This window comes from Symphodus melops (genome assembly GCF_947650265.1).
Source record: "Symphodus melops genome assembly, chromosome: 13".
NCBI classification, from domain to species: domain Eukaryota; kingdom Metazoa; phylum Chordata; class Actinopteri; order Labriformes; family Labridae; genus Symphodus; species Symphodus melops.
This window is the reverse complement of record NC_136703.1, coordinates 11,265,427-11,287,484: the sequence shown is the minus strand read 5'-3', so window position 1 is coordinate 11,287,484 and position 22,058 is coordinate 11,265,427. Positions and strand designations below refer to the sequence as shown.

Below are 22,058 nucleotides of genomic sequence, written 5' to 3'. Positions count from 1 at the left end.
GGAATAAGGTGTGAAAACTGACAGTAATCACCATTTAATTATACATCTCACACTTTAATCTCATTGCATTATGCAACAAGTTTTACAGTTTGGGTAGTATCCCTTGTGTTCCCTGAGATACCAGGTTTTTCCCACAGACTGATTTTTCCTCCTTGCTTTACACAGTCAGAAATATGGTTTCACAGCATTGCATATGTAGGCCTTGTATGTTCACTTACGACCTGCTAACTTCTGATTGTGCTGATCACAGCCACTCTCATTCCACTCAGCAGAAGGAAACACAATGTAGCGGTCTATATTGGGGTTAACCAGGACAAAAATGGGAATATATTAGATTTCAGTACCTTAGCAGCCACTTTGTCCATGTTTATCATTGGTCTCCTCTTGTGTTTTAAGAGAAAATATTTATAGTGTGGAAGCCTGGGGATTTGAGGACTCATTATCCCTCACTGAGCTCACAGTATGGAGAGCAGGAACAATAAATGTTGTATTAACATCCCAGAGGTTGTAGATGTGTAAGGCTGTTTAAATTAATGTGGGTAACTGTATAACATAAAATGGTTCTATGTGTAACTGATAAGTTCATGAAATACAGAAGAGAAGTGGATTTTAAACGCAGGGCCCTTTAAACAATAAAATAAAATCTAACATTACACACAAAAGTCACATCATCACTTTTTATATTTCGACATAATGTAAAGTAATGGGAACATTGTAAAACTATTTTAAATTAATAAATCAATTTTTTTTTTATCTATTTGGCTTAGTCTCTGTTATAGAATTCAAACATAACCCACATTAATCCATCAGTGAGCAAGCACTTGGCAACTAAAGAAAGGAAAAACTTTAAAAAAAAACAACTTTCTTTTAACAGGCATTAACCTTGACAAGACGAGATTCATTAGTTGACAGCCATTAGCAACGACCAGCTGGGCCAAGAAAGTGGAATAGAGTGTGTAGCATCCAGTCAATATAAAGAAGGCCAGAACTGGTGATAAATGCCTTTAATGTCCGTCGGTGTCATTCATCAACGTAAGAGCTGAGCAAAAAACAAACAATAATTACAAACGTGTTTTAACTGAGCAGCTCATTAATTTCCTTCCTTAACTTTATAGAACGTCATACATTTGCAATAAACATTTACATAACTGACATATTCTTTATGTAATTATACCAACCTTGTTCCCCAATTGACTGATGCCAAAACACTGTTTTCCTTAATGTTTCTGTACTCTTTTAACTTCTTACTCTCCATCAACGTCTTTTTACTCTTCTTCGTTGCCAAGAACTACCGTTGTACCGCACTTCCGGTTAAAGGAAGCCTTCAAAATAAAAGCCCCAAAACTCCACCATAGACGAAGACTAAAAGGAGTCAAATTGGCCTTTACACTCCCACCAAATTATTCACTGATAAACACAAAACACAAATAATTTCTTTAAATCATTAAACAACAACAACAACAAACAACCCTGTAAACGTGTTGTAACTTTCACACATCAAAACAGTTTCAGCATTGTAGAGTTACTTTTCATAGTCTTCCAGTAGCAGAACTAACTTATGAACTGGGCGTTCTACTATAGACATTTTGTTCAGAGAAGGTATCGTCTGAGCCGTGCAACCGCCCTAGCAGCATGGGACCAGGAAGAGAATTTTGTGAGCCGGTCACTGAGGCTTGTAACTTCAGCAGTCTCTGTGTTTAATGTTTGTCCCTTTCTCACCTCTGGGTCTCCGACTGGAAGATCAATGGTGTCTTTTTTTGGAAGATAGATGCCGTGGTGCGGTATATGCCATGTTTCACCGGCTGATCCATTGTCATCAGTCATTTCTGCATCGCCCCTTTTAATTATGTCACTCATATATTTCATGTAATCCTGTTCGTATTTTTCATCCTTTGTGAGTTTCCGCTTGAGCTGATTTAGTCTGATTTCTGCAAGATGTTTGTTATCTGGCATTTCTGGTTTTTCTTTAAATGGCAGTGGCATTTCGAAATGGCCGTCCTCTGTTTGCGTTATGCCATGCTCAAGTTTCTGGAGGAATACTGAATCCTCTTGCGACACTGTCCTTTCACTTCCATCGGTCTCTTTGAAATCTCCTTCCAAAGCACGTATTGCATCAGCTGGAGTGGAGGGAGGGATTTCTTTTACAGTGACTCTATGACAGAGACTGCTTGCCATGTCCGTTTGGTCACGTGGAACAGAGTTGCCCACTATGCTCCAACCTAAATCGGTGCGAATGGCATAGGGCTCGTTTTCCTTGCCTAATATCACTTGTTTGGGTGCGAGAGCTCCGGGACAAGTATAACCTATGAGGAGACTCACCTCACAACTGAGGAGTGGAGGGACTTCGTCTACAATTGGCAGTAAGTGACTCCACTGTTTTGCTGTTTCACACGTAGGTATGTGTTCTCTGTTGGCAGGTATATATTCTTTCATGTATGCAGTGGGGAGCTTTACAACTGTGGCGGAGTTATAACCTCTCACAATGAGATTAGACACCTTTCCACTACTTATTACAGCATTTTTACCCATCATGGTGGTCAATTTCAGCTTCACAGGACAAACATCTGCCTGCAGGTCATGCGTTACCTCCTGATCAACAAAGACAGTGTCGCTCTGAGTGTCTAATAATGCATAGACAAGTTTTTCTTTGTGCGGATTGGTAGTAGTTGACAGCCACACAGGAACTATCATTGAAGTGCTGACTATTTGTTCGGATCTGGCAACATTAAGTGACATGACTGTTGCTATTTCAGGAGAGTTCCCTTGAGTCGTGTTATCTGTACTCACATGTGTTTCTGTTTGCAGATAGCTGCTGAAGTTGTCATCATGAAGACAGGTTGGGTGCCTCTTCGTGCAGGTTTCACAAGTAAGGCGGCGCTTGCAGTCTTTCGCATTGTGCCCTTGCTTTAGACAACTGTAACAAAGTCTATTGTCTCTTACATATTTCTTCCTGTTTTCCAGAGACATTTTCAGGAGGTTTGGACACTTGTTCAGCCTATGAGTGTCTTGGCACAGCATGCATGGAGAGCCATTTGCTGGCGTCTGTTGGTCACTTTCTTCAGCTGTGTTTGTGTTAAATACACTTGCCTTGTTTCTTTTGCTTTCCTTTGTGTTCCCTTTGTCACTGTCATGAAGTGCCTGGATGGAAGTGATTGGATTGCAGGCAACTTCTGCTTCTAATGAGAGAAAAGAGGCAAAGTCACTGAAACTTGGAAACTCACCACCCTCCATTAAAGTCTTTGTTACCTGCCTGTTCCATCTCGCAATTATCCAGTCTGGTAGTTTGAGCAACATCTTTTGGTTTTCTTCGCTGTCATTGAGTATATGCAACCCCCTTACATGAGGCATTGCGAGCATGCATGCATTTATGAAATCTGCGAATGCTCTTAGTCCATCAGCATCGCTAGACTGCACCTTAGGCCAGTTTGATAGCTTGTCTCTAAATGCCTTCTGGACCACAAATGGTTGACCGTACCTTTGGTTTAGTTTGTTCCAAGCCTCTTTGTATGCTTCTTCATCGTTTCTGAAGAAAGTCCCTTCAAGGCATTTGCGAGCTGGGCCTGTTACGTATCTTTTCAAATAGTACAGTTTATCTGCAGCTGAGATACACTTTTGTTCAATCAATGACACAAACATGGATTTCCATTCAATGAAGCTTATTGGTTCTCCACTAAACACTGTTGGTTCAGGTGTGGGAAGTCTGTTTAAATTTAAGCCATCTTGCACTGCTTTCGCTATTTGAGCGACACTAGGGGAAGCTGCTTGCATAGGATTGGAAGGGAGTTCTTGAGCAGTCCGTTGGAACGTTGGGGCGTGTTCACCTTTTACTGAATGTACATGAGTGTCTCTAGGGGGAGCTGCTTGCATAGAATTGAAAGGGAGTTCTTGTGCGGTCCGTTGGGGTGTGTTCACCTTTTACTGAATGTACATCATCCAAAAGTGTTAACTCCCTGTCGTAAGCATGAAACCTGGCTCGGGCGGTTTTCACATCCTTTCGGGCTCTCAGGCGCTCCAACTCTGCCATTTGTTTCTTGTGCTCCTCCTCTAGGGCTATTATCTTTTCTTTCTGTTTTTGTTCCTCAAGTACGATCTCATATTCCGCCTCTTTTGCTGCTAGTTCTGCCGCTGCGTCGGCTCGTTTTGTTGTGAGCTGTGAAGATAAGGACTGCTGGCTGCGTTCTGATGCTGCTGTTGAGCCATAAACAGACAGGGCGTAGTCGTGCTTTAAAAGGCCACGTAAACGAAATCCTTCACGCTCTGCATCAAAATCACCATCAACACCACTTATTCTGAACAGAATTATCTTTATGATGTCATCAGTTACTGCCTCGCATGAGTCTACCTTTCTCCTTATATCCAGTGATGGTGCTGCTTGGTTCCTTATTTCTGAATACAGCCTTAGCACGTCCTCTTTCTTTTGTTCTACAATGTCGGCAAGCTCTGACATCTTCTCTTCTGTGATATCTGACTTTAACCAGACTCTTGTTTGACGCACCTGTGTTTTCCATAGTTCATAATAAGTTATTAGTTTTTTCTCCTTTCTATCAATTTCTTCTTTTAGGTAACTTGTCATCTTTTCAGTTTGCACTTTTAACCTTTCTGAACGTCTCGGTAAATCTGACGAGCTGTGGGCTTTGTCTTGAAGCTCAGATGATATTTGATCTTTACATGTGATTGAAACCCTTTCATTTTGTCCCTCCTCACCTTCATCATGAAGAGAGTCCTTTAAGTCCTGAGTTTCTTCTTGTAAACTTGTGCACTGTTCATCTGTGTCTACTTGACTCATCGATGCATCTTCTAATTCTTCCATTTCGAATTTTCTTCCTTACACCGTTTCCCTTTCTGACCATACGCTGCCATCTGCTGGACGTCACGGGATTGCAGTTGAACGTTGAGACCACGTTGTGCAGCAGCGTGGCGATGGTCAAGCTCTTACTGTAGCATCCAGTCAATATAAAGAAGGCCAGAACTGGTGATAAATGCCTTTAATGTCCGTCGGTGTCATTCATCAACGTAAGAGCTGAGCAAAAAACAAACAATAATTACAAACGTGTTTTAACTGAGCAGCTCATTAATTTCCTTCCTTAACTTTATAGAACGTCATACATTTGCAATAAACATTTACATAACTGACATATTCTTTATGTAATTATACCAACCTTGTTCCCCAATTGACTGATGCCAAAACACTGTTTTCCTTAATGTTTCTGTACTCTTTTAACTTCTTACTCTCCATCAACGTCTTTTTACTCTTCTTCGTTGCCAAGAACTACCGTTGTACCGCACTTCCGGTTAAAGGAAGCCTTCAAAATAAAAGCCCCAAAACTCCACCATAGACGAAGACTAAAAGGAGTCAAATTGGCCTTTACAGAGTGATAGAAAGAAAGCAAAAGACAACCAACAATGAAACCAACAAAATGTAAGTCTTACACCAGACAAATGTAATTACATACAGCAAAAAAAGCAAGACGTCTGCACACAGGAACAAAACATACCCTTTCACCAATTTATCATCCCTTTATTGCCGTTTATACTTTCTCAGAATAAGAAGCATGTATGCTAAGGTGTTTTCTGGATTTGGAAAAGTGTTTGATGGTTGATCCAAACTTTTCATGTGCAAAAAAGGAATCTAAACCCAACACTCATTCTTTTTTGCATCTTACGAAAGTATATTTTTCTGACTCAGCACCTCACCAAGTGATATGCGTGTCTTTTTTTACTTTTTCAGATCCAAACTTTTCACCTAGCAGCACACTCAAAGGTGATGAATATCACCCTTAAGCCAGTAGGATGCCTGCTTTATAAGTAACATATGATGTTCCTGGATCCAAAAGATTTCCTACTCTGCAGTAATTGTCCAGAATCATTTTGTCTACAGCGACTGATGGCTTTCAGCTAATGGAAATGTATCAAGAGATAGATTTTTCTCAAGGCTCAGTTATGAGAGATATGGTGTAATTAACATTTTCTGAGAGCCAAACTGAAGTCTCCCATCAAATGAAAAGATGTCACATAAAATATAAAAACTGAATATTGAATTATGATGATGCCAATTGACAGCCTTGGCAAAACATGTCTGTATGTTTTTTTACAATGCTGTAATTATGTAGATTTATTGCAATATTATGACTATAGATTGTTCCTCTTCAAATTTGAGATAGAGTAACTGTGGAACAATTTGATATGTTTGCATCCTTCAATTTCACTATTATCAGACATACAGCTGATCCAGTTATTTTTTTTAGACTTTTAAAAACATGTTTATAACAGGTGGCTGTGACTCGGTTGGTAGTCGTTGTCTCTATACCGGAAGGTTGAGAGTTCAATCCCCAGCTTTTGCAGCAACATGTCTGACGTGTCCTCGGGCAAGACTATTGATGTTGAATTGTTCCCGCTGCTTCAACAGCAACAAATGGATTAGTTTCTTCTGATGGTGTCACTACATAGCAACCTCTGCCATCAGTGTATAAATGGTTGTGGAGAGGAAGGTGTGACACAAGTTCAAGTTCATTTACCTTCCATTATCATATCAATGTTGGGCAAATTTCCATTCACCAAACAAGATACAGAGAAAAAATTTCTAGTGCATATATGAATGAAAATAATGTAAATTGAGCTTGGCAGAAAACTGATGCCATCTGTTTGAGATAATACCCAAACTCCAAAGTATATGTCAAAACATTTGAGCATCTGTTGTTCCTCATAATTTTGTATGATTTGTTACAGCTGTGAGTCCATGGAATTACTCTATAGCTTTTGAGTGTTAACTCAGCTGGTAAAGAAATACACACTGTTGAGAAGTTTTTGTGTGTGTAAAACGTGGTTGCCAGTTAAACCATACATCCAAATTTATTTAAAGTGCTCTGTTGTGATAAATGTCCCAGTATAAAGTATGACTGTTAGTTTGATTAGTGGTCGAAGGCTAAGAATAAAAAAGACACAGCCATCAGCATTTGAGACGTACATCTGACCCATCTATTTATATAACTTAGTACAGGACTATATAGGGTCTATGCTCCCTTCACAGTATTGACAATAAATAGCTTGAAACAATAAATGTAAACATTTTTATGAACTGGGTTCGAATTAAACTGTTATGCATAATTAGTCATGTTCCAGCTCATTTTTACAAGTGCAGTGGTGCAAACTCAGTGAAATCAGGCTTCTTTCTGCAAGAATCAGAAACACATCAGATGCAATTCATTATCTATTAGCTAATCTGGGACTGAGCATGTAGGGGTCAGTATGACCTCTCTGTCAGAAAGGGTTTTTCTGATATTTTGTAGAAAGAGGTCAAAGGTTAATTATCACCCAGCTCCCTCCACTTTGGACAGTTTTGCAAGCCTTTTGTCAAGGTAAATCACTGGTTCTATCCCTCAGGTAACATTCCTTTAAAAGTGCTGTGTTGAATTCCATTGTCAACTATTATCAGACATGACATACAGCTGATCCAGTTTCTTTTTTTAGACTATAAAAACATGTTTATCACAGGTAGCTGTGACTCTGTTGGTTGTCGTTGTCTCTCTACTGGAAGATTGAGAGTTCAATCCCAGCTCCTGCAGCAACATGTCTGATGTTTCCTCGGGCAAGACCCTTGATGTTAAATTGTTCCCGCTGCTTCAACAGCAACAAATTGATTAGTTTCTTCTGATGGTGTCACTACATAGCAACCTCTGCCATCAATCAATCAATCTTTATTAGCATAGCATCAATTCAAAATAGGTGTTATCTCGAGACACTTTACAAAAAGCAGGTAAAGGACCTTACCTTGCTCCTTCCATCAGTGTATGAATGGTTGTGTATAGAAAGGTGTGACACAAATTCAAGTTCATTTACCTTCCATTATCATATAAATGTTGGGCACATTTCCATTCACCAAACAAGATACAGAGAAAACATTCTAGGGCATATTTTAATGAAAATGATGTAAATTGAGCTTGGCAGAAAACTGATGCCATCTGTTTGAAATAATACCCAAACTCTGGAGTATATGTCAAAACATAATAGAACATCTGTTGTTCCCCATCATTTTGTATGATTTGTTACAGCTGTCAGTCCATGGAATTACTCTATAGCTTTTGAGTGTTTACTCAGCTGGTAAAGAACTATACACTGTTGAGAAGTTTTTGTGTGTGTAAACCGTACATCCATATTTATTTAAAGTGCTCTGTTGTGATTATTGTCCCAGTATAAAGTATGACTGTTAGTTTGATTTGTGGTCGAAGGCTAAGAATAAAAAAGACACAGCCATTTAACTTAGTACAGGACTATATAGGGTCTATGCCCCCTTCACAGTATTGACAATAAATTGCTTTAAACAATAGATGTAAACATTTTTATGAACTGGGTTTGAATTAAACTATGCTTGTCTCTTAAATTCTCTTAAAATATGCTTAATTTGTCCTGTTCCAGCTCATTTTTACAAATGCAGTGGTGCAAACTCAGTGAAATCAGGCTTCTTTCTGCAAGAATCAGAAACACATCAGATGCAATTCATTATCTATTAGCTAATCTGGGACTGAGCATGTAGGGGTCAATATGACCTCTCTGTCAGAAAGGGTTTTTCTGATATTTTGTAGCAAGAGGTCAAAGGTTAATTATCACCCAGCTCCCTCCACTTTGGACAGTTTTGCGACCCTATTGTTGTGGTAAATCACTAAGGTAACATTCCTTAAAAGTGCTGTGTTGAATTCCACATTTTTTTGTTGGGATTATTTCATGGGGACACAGGCCTGGCAGTAACCTAAAGTTTGTTTTGTGTAATATAGCCCGATGGTTCTATTTTTGGTTGTATAGAAACATCACATGTTGTACGGCGAACAGAGAATTTACAAAATGTTGACAGTTGATAAAAACCTTGTGAGACAAAATTCGGAATATAGTTGAAATGGCCAAAATAAAGTAAAATAAAGTTATTAGGCTGCTAAATTTGCTTCAATAAGCATTTAGCTCCTTTAAGACATCATATTACAAAGATAATATAGCCTAGGCTATACATAAGCATGGATTAAGTTGAAGAAATGAATAAATTGACACAAGCTTCAAAAATAGTCTCAATTCACTTAAACGAGGTTTTAGCGCCACTCAGTGGTCATTTTATAGTAGGATGAATACAGGTAAAGTGGGACACTTTGAAAACGTGCCTTCTGTCAATTTTAATTATGATTTATTTGACAAAGCCCACCATATACTATTCTAAATAGCTCTACTATGCTTTACTGAAGGCAAATGGAAGAAATATGGAACATGTGACTCTTCCTCAAAAAGACCCTAAACAAAAACAAAAAGTTTGGCACTATCGGCAAACTGGGACAGAAATAAAACATCACGTTTTAAAAATTAATATTTACATAAGGAGCATTCAATCTCATAGTTCATTAATTAGGCCTACACATAGGCCGCTAGATTTAATTGCAAACACACAGTCAGCAAACATTCAGTAAAGAAAGCAATGTAGAAAAGTGAGAAAACATGTAGAGCAATCCTGGCATATTTTACTCTTTCTTTATCTCCCTTCTTTTCTGTCTAAATACATAACATGTAAGTAAATCCTTGGTTAAACCCCTCGCTAGCTAGCAAATTTAATGAGAACATGTTGAAAATAAACTAAATTGCCAATTATGACTAAAAGGTTTTGCTAGTAGCTTTTATCCAGTTCTAAGTGGATGTTAGCCTACAGTTTATCATGCGTCATTTGTCCAAATGGATTCAGAGATAGGTTCATTCCACCTGCAAGTAATAAGCCTAAGCTCCATCAGACACTAAAAGTAAATATAGGCTATAAGAAAACTCAGTCATAGACGAACAAGCTCTCACATAAATATTTACGTGTGTATGTTGCCTATGTAGCCTTGTCCTATTCGTTATTTTTATTATTATCGTTTACATTTATTTATCACAGATTTCTCAATTGTTTAAAAAGTAAGTATAGGCTACAAAAGAATAAGACTGCAAGGCTAACTTTTGCTCTAGTATGTAGGCTAGTACTTGTTTTGTTTTTTTGTAGCCTAGGTCTCTCAGCTCATATGGCTAGCCCGCATGGTGTTAGGCCTCATATATTACAGCAAATGAATAACATGTATATGTGATATTAATTGGATACTGACATAAATAATTTACTGTGGCTACAGTATCATTATCACCAAAGCTAGTTGATTATTTCCTCCTGCGTTGCCATGACAACGGGTATCAACAGTATATGGTCAACACACATCGCCTGGACTCGTTGTAGCTTTCTCGGTTTACTGCTGATTTAATGCTGTTCTTATCCTCGTTTCGTTAATGATCCTCTCATACAGTTCGCTTCCATGTCAAAAAACAAGGTAAACAGAAAAACAGGAAGCAAATGTTGATTTATAGGCTTTTAAGAGAGTTAATATGCTTGTGATGCAACAGCTGCTATGTTGTAATTAACTAAAGTTAAACCGTTGTACTAACGAATACATAGGTCCTACCTATTTGAAATAGTTAACAAGTAGCCTTAAAGGCAGGGTTACGTGCCAGTAACGTCAAGTAGCATACCAAAGGAGTTGGAAAAGAAGCAACATCTGTTTTCTTTCTTCACTTTTGCAGACATCTGGATCCAAAAATGATTCAACGAAAAGTGAAGAGCGGTGAGTATTTTTTCTGATGTTGGTTGTGTACTGCCAGAGCCAGTTCAATGTGTCAATGTCTTCTCAGAGATGGAAGAAGTTGTGTGCGTTACAAATGTAGCCAACTCAACACCATACAGGATGTCCTGCGCCAAAGACCAGGCTGGTTTGAGGTCAAAGAGTGAGTACGGTTGACTTTAAGAATCATATTAAAACACCTGTCAGATCTGTGGCTTGTCTGATATTAACTATTTATCTCTCAGTGATGGAGAGTGGGACTTTAACTGGTGTGATGTGGGGTGGCTCAGGGAGAATTTTGATCACTCTTACATGGATGAACATGTAAGGATAAACCATTTCCGTAACCATTATGAGGTGAGCCATCATTAGTCAAATACCTAGAATGCTATTTTAATCAAGAGTCACTGAACCCCTTATCTTTATTTCTGTGTTTTATGTTACAGTTGACACGCAAAAACCTCATGGTGAAAAACCTTAAACGATACCGGAAAAACCTTGAAAGGAACGTTGGCCGTATGGAGGTTTCCAGATGTGATTTTTTCCCCTGCACTTTTGCCCTGCCCAGTGAATATCATCTCTTTGTAGAGGAGTTCAAAAGATTACCTGGCAGCACCTGGATCATGAAGCCGGTTAGCTAAAGCAGCTCACAGATATTGCCGTGGTCGTAAATCCAACCCTCATTTTGCCCTGAGATGAGAAAAATGTGTTTTTCTTTGCTTGAAGGTTTTCTTCATGTGATGCAAAAAGCGTCATATTGCATCACATGAAGAAAACATACACAAAGAAAAACATATTTTTCTCGTCTCAGGGCAAAATGAGGGTTGGATTCATGACCATTCAACACTACTACCATGTTTCTAATGATACAAAGCGTCATGCTTTGTATCCCTTTAAGTTAAGTCAGCATATTATAGCACTCAAGCCATGCAAATTAACTGAAGTGTCTTTTAGGTGGCAAAATCTCAAGGGAAAGGTATTTTCCTGTTCAGGAAACTGAAAGACATAACAGACTGGAAGAAGGTACATGAATTTGTTCTTCGAAGGAAATGGGTGTTAAAATTAAATAGTTATTAACAGAAGATTGGGCATTGAGGACTACATATTTCAGTTTGATATTTTACTGTTTTCCCAGGATGGCACTCGTCCAGAGGATCAGAAGGATGCAGCTCAAGTGGAGAGCTATGTGGCACAACGCTACATAGAGAACCCCTACTTGATAAATGGTAATGGAAAAATAAACCAAATAAAATCAATTTAAGAAAAATCATGCAAAGTATGTTTTTAAAATTGTAGACAGTAGAATCAGACAAATGGATTTTGTGTTATAATTTCTTAAGCACTGTTTATTTTTTTGTCCTCACAGGCAGGAAATTTGATCTTAGGGTCTATGTACTAGTCACATCAGTATGTATTGCACTTTATACATAATTTTAGTTACGTGTAGATTTTTCTGCATGCATGATTACATGTAGCCTTTTTCTCAGTATATTCCCTTGAAGGTCTGGCTGTATCGAGATGGCTTTGCTCGCTTCTCTAGTACCCGCTTCTCCCTCAACACTATTGATGATAAGTGTATCCTTCCTTTGCTGTAGTTAGATTTTGTCCTCATCCTTTTGAATGTAAACAGATTGTTTTGACCCAATTTCTAAAAATGTTTTTTGTTGCATTATCCATTATCCCGTGGAAGACATAATTCCATTTAAGTTCCCATATTCTACTTAGCGCTCTATTACAGATATGCACCTGACAAATGTCGCTGTCCAGAAAACGGCACCAGACTACGACCCCGAAAAGGTATAGAGCCTCATGCGATAGTTAGCAATCAAGGTTCTGCATTTTAAAGTTTTTTAAATGAATCCTCCTCAATTCTTCATCATCTTTATTCCTGCAATTTTCATTCATCCATATGCAGGGATGTAAGTGGCAGATGCAGCAGCTACGAAGATACCTGACTGCAAAACATGGCAGAGAGACAATTGAAACCCTGTTTAAAGAGATGGATAACATATTTGTCTGCAGTCTACGGAGTGTACAGAAGGTCATTATAAACGACAAACACTGCTTTGAGCTCTATGGGTACGACATCCTACTGGATCAGAACCTCAAACCGTAAGTGCTTGTACTGTATGGTCTGAAAATACAAGGGATATGTATTTACAAGAACTGCATGAGAAGGAAAGTACATGAAGTGACAAGCAAACATGGCACAAGTTTTGCTTGCTTACCCTGATAACTAGAAAACAAAGCAGTAAATCTGCTAATGGTTGACTCCAGAAATTACCACATATACAGTTAATCTCATAAATCTGCACAGCATATTTGAAGAACTGTGACGAATTCAATAATCCTGCTGTAAATATTAACCCACACTCAAGAGAAAGCCATTCCAATATGCAATTCAAGCAACATTTACTCACCTGCTTCCCGAGCCGTTTGCTTAGTGGCTTAATACCGCCCCAAATGCTCACTAAATGTTTAGTGAATGTCATCACTTTCTATCTTTTTCTTTCCAGGTGGTTAATTGAGGTGAATGCCTCTCCATCACACACACCGAGTAGTCAGGAGGATTATGAGATGAAGTGTCGGCTGCTTGAAGATACTTTGAATGTTGTTGATATGGAGGGAAGGTGAATGCATCTCATCATTTTGTTGGTTTTCCTTTAGAGAAAAAGGTGTGAGGACGCCTTGTCTCACCATTCATTTGACGTATTATTTTAGAAATCTTGAAGAAGATTGAAAGTGTAATCATTTTAACCTAATTCATGTTGTACATTATATATATTTATACAGAATGTATACTTTGGGACAAAGGGTGGAACTATGTCTGGTTGTTTCTGCAGAGGTTCAACTCCTGCTGAAGTGGCTTTGAGCAAGGCAACAACTGTCAAACAGCCCAGGGGTGAACCTCACCTTATATTTCTATATTTAAAATATGCCCACAGAAACCACTTATTGCATGTGTGTGCTCCCGGTTTTTTTAGTAGCGTTAGCCTAAATGTCCTCTCTGGGATTGATAAAGGATAAAAACTAAATATAAGAAGAACTATTGAGACAAATACAGATTGAGTAAGAAACTACTTTTTTTTCAATTTTCCTCAGATCACACAAGGTGACTACTGTACACAAAATAATGAGCTCATTTGATCTCTATCCGTCATTCTGGTGCTGTGGCCTAGCTCAGTGTGATTTTGTTTCTTATAAGGCTTACTGGCAAAGAGAAAAGAGTGGGTGGCTATGATCTCATGTGGAATGATGGGCCTGTCTACAGAGAGGATATCAACATGGAATCATTTGGCATAACATGTGTCACTGCTAACACCCACTTAGGTAATACTGCAAGTCTAATGAAAATGCCTTTTTTTCTTAAATTAAAAAATTCAAGTTTAATTTAAAAAAATGTAATAATTTCTGCAATTCTTTTGCTTCACATCTTTTTCAGGGTGCGTGAATGACAGAGAGAAGCAGCTACGCCAGCTTTTAAAACCATATCCAGGCCAGAAGAGGATGTGACCCATCATTTTCATGTCCCACTAAGTGCTAGTCTCTTTTAGAAGACAGGCTCCAGTGAACACAAATAACTGAAAAATCTAAATGATGTATGATTTGTGATGATTTGATCTGACTCTCATCATCTTAGTTAAACAGTAAATACTGAGTGAAAATCAATGAAAGCTAAACTTTCTTAAACAATTGCAAAACTTGTTGTGCTTTTGAATGTAGCTACTTATTCTAACTATTCAATTTAATCGATTTTAAATGAAGTTAAACTTGAATAAAACGTTTGTAGTCTTCTGATTAAGCACTCTTCACACTGCATGTCAATGGGCCGGCTGCGGTAGTGTGTGAGTTGGTAGAGCCGTCATCTCTCAACTGGAAGGTTGAGGTTTCGATCCCCAGTTGCTGCGAGTAACGTGTCCTCAGGCAAGACACTTGACCCTGAATTGTTCCTCCTGTTGTGGGGGCGTTTGAATGTGTATGTGGGTCATACACATGGGTGCTTCTCTGTGCATTTGAATTGCCCCATGGGGATAAATAAAGTTTAATTGACTCTAAATTTCCCAACATTATTTCATTCACCCACATAAACACACCAATAGCTATCTGTTTTTGGATTCAGTATCTTGCCAGTCACAAGGACACTTGTGACTGTAGTACTAAAGACATTTCTATTAGTAGAGACTAAATTATCAGTGAAAAATATATACTATGCAATGTCTTTGAAGAGGTAGTGAGGCTGACAGTAGGAAAGGATAACCCCCTGATGGAGTCGAGAGATTGATGGTGTGGTGAGCAATCATTTGTGTAGCGCCAAATCATTACAAGTGCATCTCAAGCGTTTTACAAAAGAGAAGATAAAATACCATAGTGATTGTTAAGAAAAATCTGATGGGGAAAATGTGATAAGTTGAAGAATGCTGGATGTGAGGAGGAGTGGGCTTCTGAGGAGATGGACTTAAGACACTGAGAGGTAATGGAGGCAACTGAGATGGAGGAGAGTTGCCTCAATTAAAATGAAATAAACGGCTAAAAAGAGAACGTATTTCAAAATATAAGAGCAGTATGACTGGTCGATAAAGGTATTGGTATAATCTGGTTGGTTTAGTACGAAGAAGAGTTAACGCCCCAAATCAGCTGATCACCTGAACAGGAAGACAGAGGAAGAGAGGGAGCAACTTTATGAATGAGTACAAAACTATATTCCTTTAACTTACACAGCTTCATTTGTGAACGTTGTACAATTTGTAAATGTGTTTCAAAGAATGGCCAACACACCAGTTTTCCTCGAGTGCAAAACATTTATTTCTATGCCGTCAAATACTTGCATTCAACATTGTGAAAATAACGTACCACAATCTTTCTTCGTGCTTGTCAACATCATGTACACATATACAATATCACCACCACTGCTGGTCCCTTGTCTATGGCTTTTATACTTTACATTACTATTAAGGAGATGTGCCATTTATGGATACATATCACATTATTAACATTGCAGTGTTTTCATGAATTCGGTGCACATGGTAAATCACAACAGACAGAAAAGACACTCTTAAACAGTGTTCTTAAATCTTCAAGTTTGCAGTGGAGGATGGACGGGTTATGTAGACAATAACCTGTTACAGCATAACAGCAATGATGTGTGTAAATTACAATTCAGCATAAGATTGACCCAGTGAAACAGCATTATATTACATTCAGCTTTTTTGCTAAATATTTAATATTTCTGCATGACAATGTAAACATGGTAATGACAATGGTGAATACAGGTCAACCACAACACTTTTCATAAATATAACTATGGTATATAAAATTTGGAAAAATATGCATTTACATTCATAGCAAACATAACACTGTCTTCAATGATAGAAAGAGCTCAGTTCTATGCAAAATACAGTATATCATCAACAACTACAATTCAAGCTGTTCAAATATGAAGAGCCCTTGTAACCAAAGTTAGAAATCCATTGCACAAATATATCTGAAACGTACATGTAGTACAGCACTTCTTATTGTGCCACCTTCATTTCAGCCTAAGACGCTCCAACTGAACATGTGACTTAAAACATGAGGCACCAAAGAAAGGATAAAAAGCAACATCAAGTAAAAGCACTGACAACCAAGACATTCCAAGATTAAAACTACTCATTACAGCTACAATTGTATTGGATGACCAGAATGCAATGATCTATGTTAAACTTCACTATGGATTACTTATGGTGAAAGCTGTTAAGTGGTCAGTAGATGTTTGTTCAATGCCTATTTAACCAGTAATAGCACAAGGAGACCTGACTTAAGTGCAAATAACTAACAACACAGAAGCTTTGCTTTAAAACTCCTGTCTTGTTGAGGTGCCACTATTATTCTTTTGTTAGAGAGTTTGACATTATGAATGTACCGTACATTTTGAATAAATACAATATGTAAATATATGTTTACTGTAAGTGTTTTCTTTGAAGTAATTTCTTCCTCTATTCTAGCTGATCAAGTTAGTAATGACCTTTTTTAGGCTGTACATCACTGATTTAAACTGCTGTACAACAGTTAGTATTACACAGAAAGCAAGCAATGGTTCAAGCTCCTGGACCAAGTAAACACTATGAAAAGCGCTATACTTTTAAGTGAACACAGATTACTTTGCAACAAAGTGAACATTTTTTGTTTTGCCATTCTGCTTATTACTAAGCAGTGCTTTGGAGATAGACTGTGGCTCTTTAGCAGATCTCTTCATTGCGGTTTTAGAGGCCGGACCTCCTGCCTCCTGTCTCTGCCAGTCCTTCTCTGCTCTCTTAGACGTGATGACCTCCCTCTTACTTGTAGCAAAGACACGTTTCTCTGCACCAGCGGCTTTACTGCCACCAGGCTCCTTTTTAACATCTGTCTCAGAGTTAGCTCTGACACGGCTTTTCCTCACTGGTCCTCGGCTGTTTGAGTTGCTTCCGGATTCCTGGGGTTGCTTACGAGCATTGCCTGCTGCCTGCATTTGTCTGAGATGACTCCTACCAGCTGAGGGGCTAACCGGGGTCTGGGCTCCTCCTTCTGTACCGCCTTGTCCTCCTGGGCTTCTACCTTCTGTGGAGGTTGCTCTGGTCTCACTGCTGCTCCTTTTTGATGGTGCCCCAGGTCTGGCTCTGTGCTCAAGCAGTGGGCTGAGCCTAGAGTGGCGCTGGTACGCATAGGCAGAGCAGGTCCCGTTGCACAGCGGGTAGCGAATGTGACAATGTGGGCAAACTGGGAAGCGGGAGTGCTGGTGCTGCGCTGAAGCGGGTGATAGAGGATTGTTGACAGGTGCCAATGGGAAGGCTCGCTGGTTTTGCCGCAGCCCTTTGGGGGAGTTGAGTCGAGACGATGGTGCTGTATGAGGCCTGTGCGGAGGGTGTGCGGTGGTGGCAGAGGGAAAGCCCTGTGGTCTCGGTCGGCTCCCAGGCGGCCTGTTGCTCTCTGCTTGCGTTGTTTGGATCTGAAGCCACTCCAGCTGCAGCAACCTCTCCAGGTACTTCTCTAAATTCCCTACAGGCTTGGGCCTGGGGGCCCCACGGCCCTCTGTGTGGATAAAGACCGCAAGCTGTCTCAGGCTCCAGCTGTTGAAGGGAGGTGGCAGAAAATCTGTGTAACTGTAGCTGGGTTTTTCACTCTCACTTTCATCATCCACACACCCTCGGGGTCCTGGGAAGTCAGGTGGGAAGTCATTGGTGTTGATGACCTCTGCCCTGAGGTTGAGGTGAGGAGGGGTACAGGGTGTACAGGGAGAGGGCAACACGGGCAGTCTCTCAGAGTCTGACAGATCACTAGCACTGTCAGTGTCAATATCCTTCTGGTTGTAGTGATGCTGTAGGGCTTCTGGGGTGGGGGCTGGGGAGTGTGATAGGGGATGGGATGGCATGTGTCGTAGACCTGATATTGGGGAGAGAGGCAATGAAAGAGCTCGCCGATTTTTACCCATTGCTCCTCGATTTGGTTGTAGCTCATTGCTGCATTGTGACAACCGTTGATTTTCACGTTTCTCGTCTTTTCTATGCACAGATAAGTGCTTTCTGAGTGGAGGTCTTAAATCTTCTTCTTCAGGGCTGGAAAGAGACAGACAAGTGTGAAAAAAAGCTCTTTTGGGATTTAGGGATTATGGCAACTGAAGCAAGCATTCAGTGAAACTGCACACATACCTGGATAGTTTGCTTGTATTCCTTGTAGTAGCAGTTTTGTATCTGCCTCCCTTTGACTGTGCACCCTACAAAACCAGCATTATGTATGGTGTTTGATTATATCTGGCTGTAAATGTATACGTTATAAATCCCTCAACACATACTGCATCCCTGCCATAGATAAAAAAACATCTTTTGTGTTCACTACAATGTCACGTCCTCACCTTCTGCACTGTGGTTACCGTGTCCTTTTCCTGACCTGGTCCTGGAAGGCCATTTTTCATTTGACCCACTGTTTTTTTCATCTTGTTACCCTTCTTTGAACTGTGGAAACATGATCATGCTATGTCAGGTCCGCTTCCAGACAAACATGACAATTAACACTTTGAATCACTGTAATATGATTCTTACCTGCTTACTGGCACACTGTTCTCAGTATTTTTTACTCGAATTTTCTCTTTGGAGACGACTCGTTTCAGTGTCGAGGATGCTGTGCGCTCCTGCATGATGGGCCCCATGTTGCAGGTCGCACAGACGGGATGTTGTTTAGAATCCAGCACAATCAAAAGTTACGGTAGCTAAAGAACCCAACCAACATCCCGGATCATGTAACCTATTCTGAGAATGAGGCTAAAAACACCAGTTTTCTCAAAAGTGCTGCAATGCATCATGCGCATATGTCGACGCTCGTGGATTGACTGCAGGTTCAACTCGTCCTTCTGCTTGTCGTTGACTCGCCTCCGGTAAATGACAATGCGGCGACTTTTTTTTTTTTAATGAATTGATGACAGGCGACGCATCTCTTTTTCGACTATCATCTTCCTCGCCATTAAAAATGCAAGATGTTCCGACAGCGCATACGCTTTGTTTGGCTCGCCTTCTCAAGGAGCAGATAGGTTTGTTTACCTGCTGCTGACTGGCTGCTGCCTTGTAGTGGGCATCCGAAGTGCATCATGGGACTTGAAGTCAACGTATGCTAGTCATGCTTTCAATGACACAAACCATCTCTGGTAAGTCTACTTACAACAAAGACATGATGAATAATAAACGTTGTTAAACAGACCATTTTAAAATTCGAGGGAAGAAGTTATAAAAAAAAAACACACCTAGGTGACGTTACATCCAACATTACTCAATCTCCCATGTGTCGTGGTACTTTGCTCCTCATCCTACTGTAGCTTCCTGTTAACTGCGCATATGAATGCTGATCTCCATCGAGTCGGTCACGATACGGATATGTATGCTCGTTGTGGAGTATAATGGTGGCTGTGAGTTTTAAATCAGGTCATGCGATTGCGTCCAATAGCGGAGAATCTGTGGCGCACGGAAACGCGCAGCACCAACAAAAACTACAGTAAATGGAGGATCAAGCTTAGTCGACATACTGCAGCTTAAACGTAACTAACACTTTGAATCATTTTTTATTTTTGGGGTGATGTTGGCGTCGGCTTTCATTGCAACGTAGGTTCTTTCCGTAACGTTCTAGCTCAGAGTGGTAGGCTACATGTATTTATGCACGTAGGCTTCTCGATACACGCCCACTCCTCTCCCAGCTGAGAATGGTCTGTGCTGTTAAACTTTCAGAAATGTTGTTCTAATCAAATATGTAGCAGGCCATAATAGCCTAAATTTCACAACTAAACTGTTACTGTTGTGTTTATGTGCTTTTTGTCACAGTTCATTTTGTCTGTGAAGATATTACATATGCTTCAAAACTTTGTTTACAGGTGAGCAGACCCCAGTTCTCACAGAACATGGACAGAGGGTGGTTCATTGGACATGAGAGGATTCACTCTTCAAAATCTGAAGAGCAGATATCCAGTTTATGCAAAAGAATCTCAAGGCCCTGCATGACCATCAAACTGAGTGAAATGCTTCAAGCTGACAAATCTGATGCAGTGAAGAAGCCTATTCCAATCCGCCCTCCAAGCCCCAGAACCTCTCAGCCCAAAAAACAAGAGTTCCATCACATTCCATCCTGTGAACCACCGCCTAAACCCATCATCCGACAAAGGTCACGCTCTCTGCCCTCCACCACACAGAAGAAGAACAGATGCAGAAATGTTGGTGTGCGGTTTGTTGACTCTTTAGGGCTTGATCTTGAAGATATCAGGCTTTTTAAATCAGGAGAGGATCCATTTGTCCCCCATCATGTTACCTTCAGATTGTTGATGGGTGCAGAATTAGCTGATGGAAAGCATCTGGAGATATCCATGCCATATTTGAGGCCAGTTTTTGCACAACAACCAGGTGACCAGCCAGGGTTCCTGTATCGTCTTCATCAGCAGAAAGTTTGCCTGGAGAGAGTCTTGTGTTTTGAACTGGGTGTAATCGGAATCACCCAAGTCCTCAATCTGGACTTTGAGAAGGAAGTCACAGCTCGCTATACATTTACAGAGTGGGAAAGTTCTACAGAAACTAAAGCCTCCTGGGTATCAGCCATCACTAAAACCTCGGAAGGAGGCGGGGAGCAGCTCAGTTGTGACACATTTCGATTTCACCTGCCTGTTCCTCCATTCCTCCAACCAGATGCAGTGTTACAGTTTGCAATAAAGTACAAAGTGCAGGGGGCTGAATATTGGGACAACAATAATGGACAGAATTACAAGTTAGTTTGCCATAACTACAAGTTCACTGTGCCAAAAGAATGTGAGGATAGCATGGTGCACTTCTTTTAAACTACTTGTAGAATTTAATCAGAGCACTTTATCACTGTTGTTGGTATGATAATAATGTTTAACTTGATAGTAGCAAAATTTTCATTTTGTTTGACTAGTGTAAAACAGATGATTTCCCTAAGTGAAATTTGTTTATATAAACGCTGAGCATACTTGGCCACAATGTATTAACTAAACTGTTGCTCTAACCTCTGAAGCCAACGTTAGTGCCAGTGCTTTATGTTGATATTTCTTTTTTGAAAAATGCACCTTATATTTGGTTTCCCACCCTGTCACATAAAAAAGTAATTTACTGGAAAATTAGATGCATGTGACATTCACAAAGTGTTCAGTGAAATTGAAATATGCACTTCATTCCTCAGCCATGTCCTCCAGCTAGAGATTTTACAAAATAAGATATTTCACAATGTAGTGTTCTGAACTATATATATGTATATATATATATATATATACACACACACACACACACACACACACACATAGCGCTTAACAAATGTATTCAACCATCACTCGTGCCACAGCTGCCCTAAATGAACAGCATTGGTAAATACCAAATGTAATGGTTAATACATCTCTATGTAGAAGCTCTTAAACCAAAATGATACGTTTAACGCGAAAATATCATTATTATTGTTTTCCATGAAATTTCTAATCTACACTTTTACTAAACAATAGTGAAGCACATTATTATTTCTAAAATGTCCAATTATAGTTATAAACTTGCATTCCTTAGCAGTAAAAAAGAAAATTTCAGTGGTTGATTGACCCCAAGCATACTTCAAAGCTGTGCAAAGATTAATTGACCAAGAAAAATGAATCTGGAGAACTGGAACTGCTGGACTCAAAGTCAGGATTTGAATCTGATTGAACAATAAAGACTGATTGGACTAAAGCAAATCTGTGGAAACAGTTACAAACTATTTGGAAATCAACTCTCAAAAGAGACTGCTAAAAGGTACATGTAAAAATGGCAGTTAGAATGCAAGGTGTTCAAAAACATCAAGTTTTTGAAAGATTTCTAAAATATTTTTGTTTTTTATATGACAGGTGGTCTAATAGTGTTAAACACTACATGTATATATCACATGAATTGTCCAAAACACATCACCTTTTTTTAAAAAAAAAACAAC

General features: G+C 39.5%; 3 protein-coding genes and 2 long non-coding RNA genes across 7 annotated transcripts; 2 read left to right on the top strand and 3 right to left on the bottom strand.

Annotated features, from left to right (window-relative positions):
* Positions 1-989: 989 nt before the first annotated feature.
* Positions 990-1,583, bottom strand: LOC306833792. Its single transcript, XR_013780420.1, has 2 exons — positions 1,179-1,583; positions 990-1,039 (listed from the first exon to the last, which is right to left on the bottom strand). It is a non-coding gene; the product is annotated as an uncharacterized lncRNA (long non-coding RNA).
* Positions 1,584-4,538: 2,955 nt separating this feature from the next.
* On the bottom strand, positions 4,539-5,323 carry LOC306834427. Its single transcript, XR_013780493.1, has 2 exons — positions 5,160-5,323; positions 4,539-5,020 (listed from the first exon to the last, which is right to left on the bottom strand). It is a non-coding gene; the product is annotated as an uncharacterized lncRNA (long non-coding RNA).
* A 4,845-nt stretch (positions 5,324-10,168) lies between these two features.
* ttll9 (tubulin tyrosine ligase-like family, member 9) lies at positions 10,169-14,656 on the top strand. Its single transcript, XM_079359594.1, has 14 exons — positions 10,169-10,322; positions 10,573-10,613; positions 10,681-10,773; positions 10,856-10,967; positions 11,057-11,242; positions 11,565-11,633; positions 11,746-11,836; positions 11,977-12,017; positions 12,098-12,185; positions 12,349-12,407; positions 12,526-12,722; positions 13,127-13,240; positions 13,816-13,940; positions 14,053-14,656. Exons 1-14 carry the CDS (start codon positions 10,308-10,310, stop codon positions 14,121-14,123), a joined length of 1,302 nt encoding a protein of 433 aa, XP_079215720.1. The 5' UTR covers positions 10,169-10,307; the 3' UTR covers positions 14,124-14,656.
* A 733-nt stretch (positions 14,657-15,389) lies between these two features.
* fam217ba (family with sequence similarity 217 member Ba) lies at positions 15,390-19,334 on the bottom strand. 2 transcript variants are annotated; one of them, XM_079359592.1, is made up of 5 exons: positions 19,157-19,332; positions 18,662-18,828; positions 18,475-18,574; positions 18,272-18,336; positions 15,390-18,178 (listed from the first exon to the last, which is right to left on the bottom strand). In XM_079359592.1, the coding sequence occupies exons 2-5, from the start codon at positions 18,766-18,768 to the stop codon at positions 16,744-16,746; spliced, it is 1,707 nt and encodes a 568-aa protein (XP_079215718.1). In that variant the 5' UTR covers positions 18,769-18,828; positions 19,157-19,332; the 3' UTR covers positions 15,390-16,743. The 2 variants fall into 2 exon arrangements, with proteins under 2 accessions (XP_079215718.1, XP_079215719.1); XM_079359593.1 differs by lacking the exon at positions 18,662-18,828 and having other exon boundaries at positions 19,157-19,334.
* Positions 18,775-21,344, top strand: ppp1r3da (protein phosphatase 1, regulatory subunit 3Da). 2 transcript variants are annotated; one of them, XM_079359596.1, is made up of 2 exons: positions 18,775-19,260; positions 19,978-21,344. In XM_079359596.1, the coding sequence occupies exon 2, from the start codon at positions 20,005-20,007 to the stop codon at positions 20,926-20,928; it is 924 nt and encodes a 307-aa protein (XP_079215722.1). In that variant the 5' UTR covers positions 18,775-19,260; positions 19,978-20,004; the 3' UTR covers positions 20,929-21,344. The 2 variants fall into 2 exon arrangements, with proteins under 2 accessions (XP_079215722.1, XP_079215721.1); XM_079359595.1 differs by lacking the exon at positions 18,775-19,260 and adding an exon at positions 19,472-19,647.
* The last annotated feature ends 714 nt before the right edge of the window (positions 21,345-22,058 follow it).

What these genes read in the sequence shown, in the direction of transcription:
- fam217ba (XM_079359592.1), bottom strand. Translation starts at nt 18,768, where the DNA reads ATGGGGCCCATCATGCAGGAGCGCACAGCATCCTCGACACTGAAACGA. An exon ending in CGGTAACCACAGTGCAGAAG is followed by an intron (nt 18,337 to 18,474) that starts GTGAGGACGTGA and finishes CTGGTTTTGTAG; the next exon opens with GGTGCACAGTCAAAGGGAGG. An exon ending in AATACAAGCAAACTATCCAG is followed by an intron (nt 18,179 to 18,271) that starts GTATGTGTGCAG and finishes GTCTCTTTCCAG; the next exon opens with CCCTGAAGAAGAAGATTTAA.
- ppp1r3da (XM_079359596.1), top strand. Translation starts at nt 20,005, where the DNA reads ATGGACAGAGGGTGGTTCATTGGACATGAGAGGATTCACTCTTCAAAA.
- ttll9 (XM_079359594.1), top strand. An exon ending in TCTATGTACTAGTCACATCA is followed by an intron (nt 12,018 to 12,097) that starts GTATGTATTGCA and finishes CCTTTTTCTCAG; the next exon opens with TATATTCCCTTGAAGGTCTG. An exon ending in CAACACTATTGATGATAAGT is followed by an intron (nt 12,186 to 12,348) that starts GTATCCTTCCTT and finishes GCTCTATTACAG; the next exon opens with ATATGCACCTGACAAATGTC.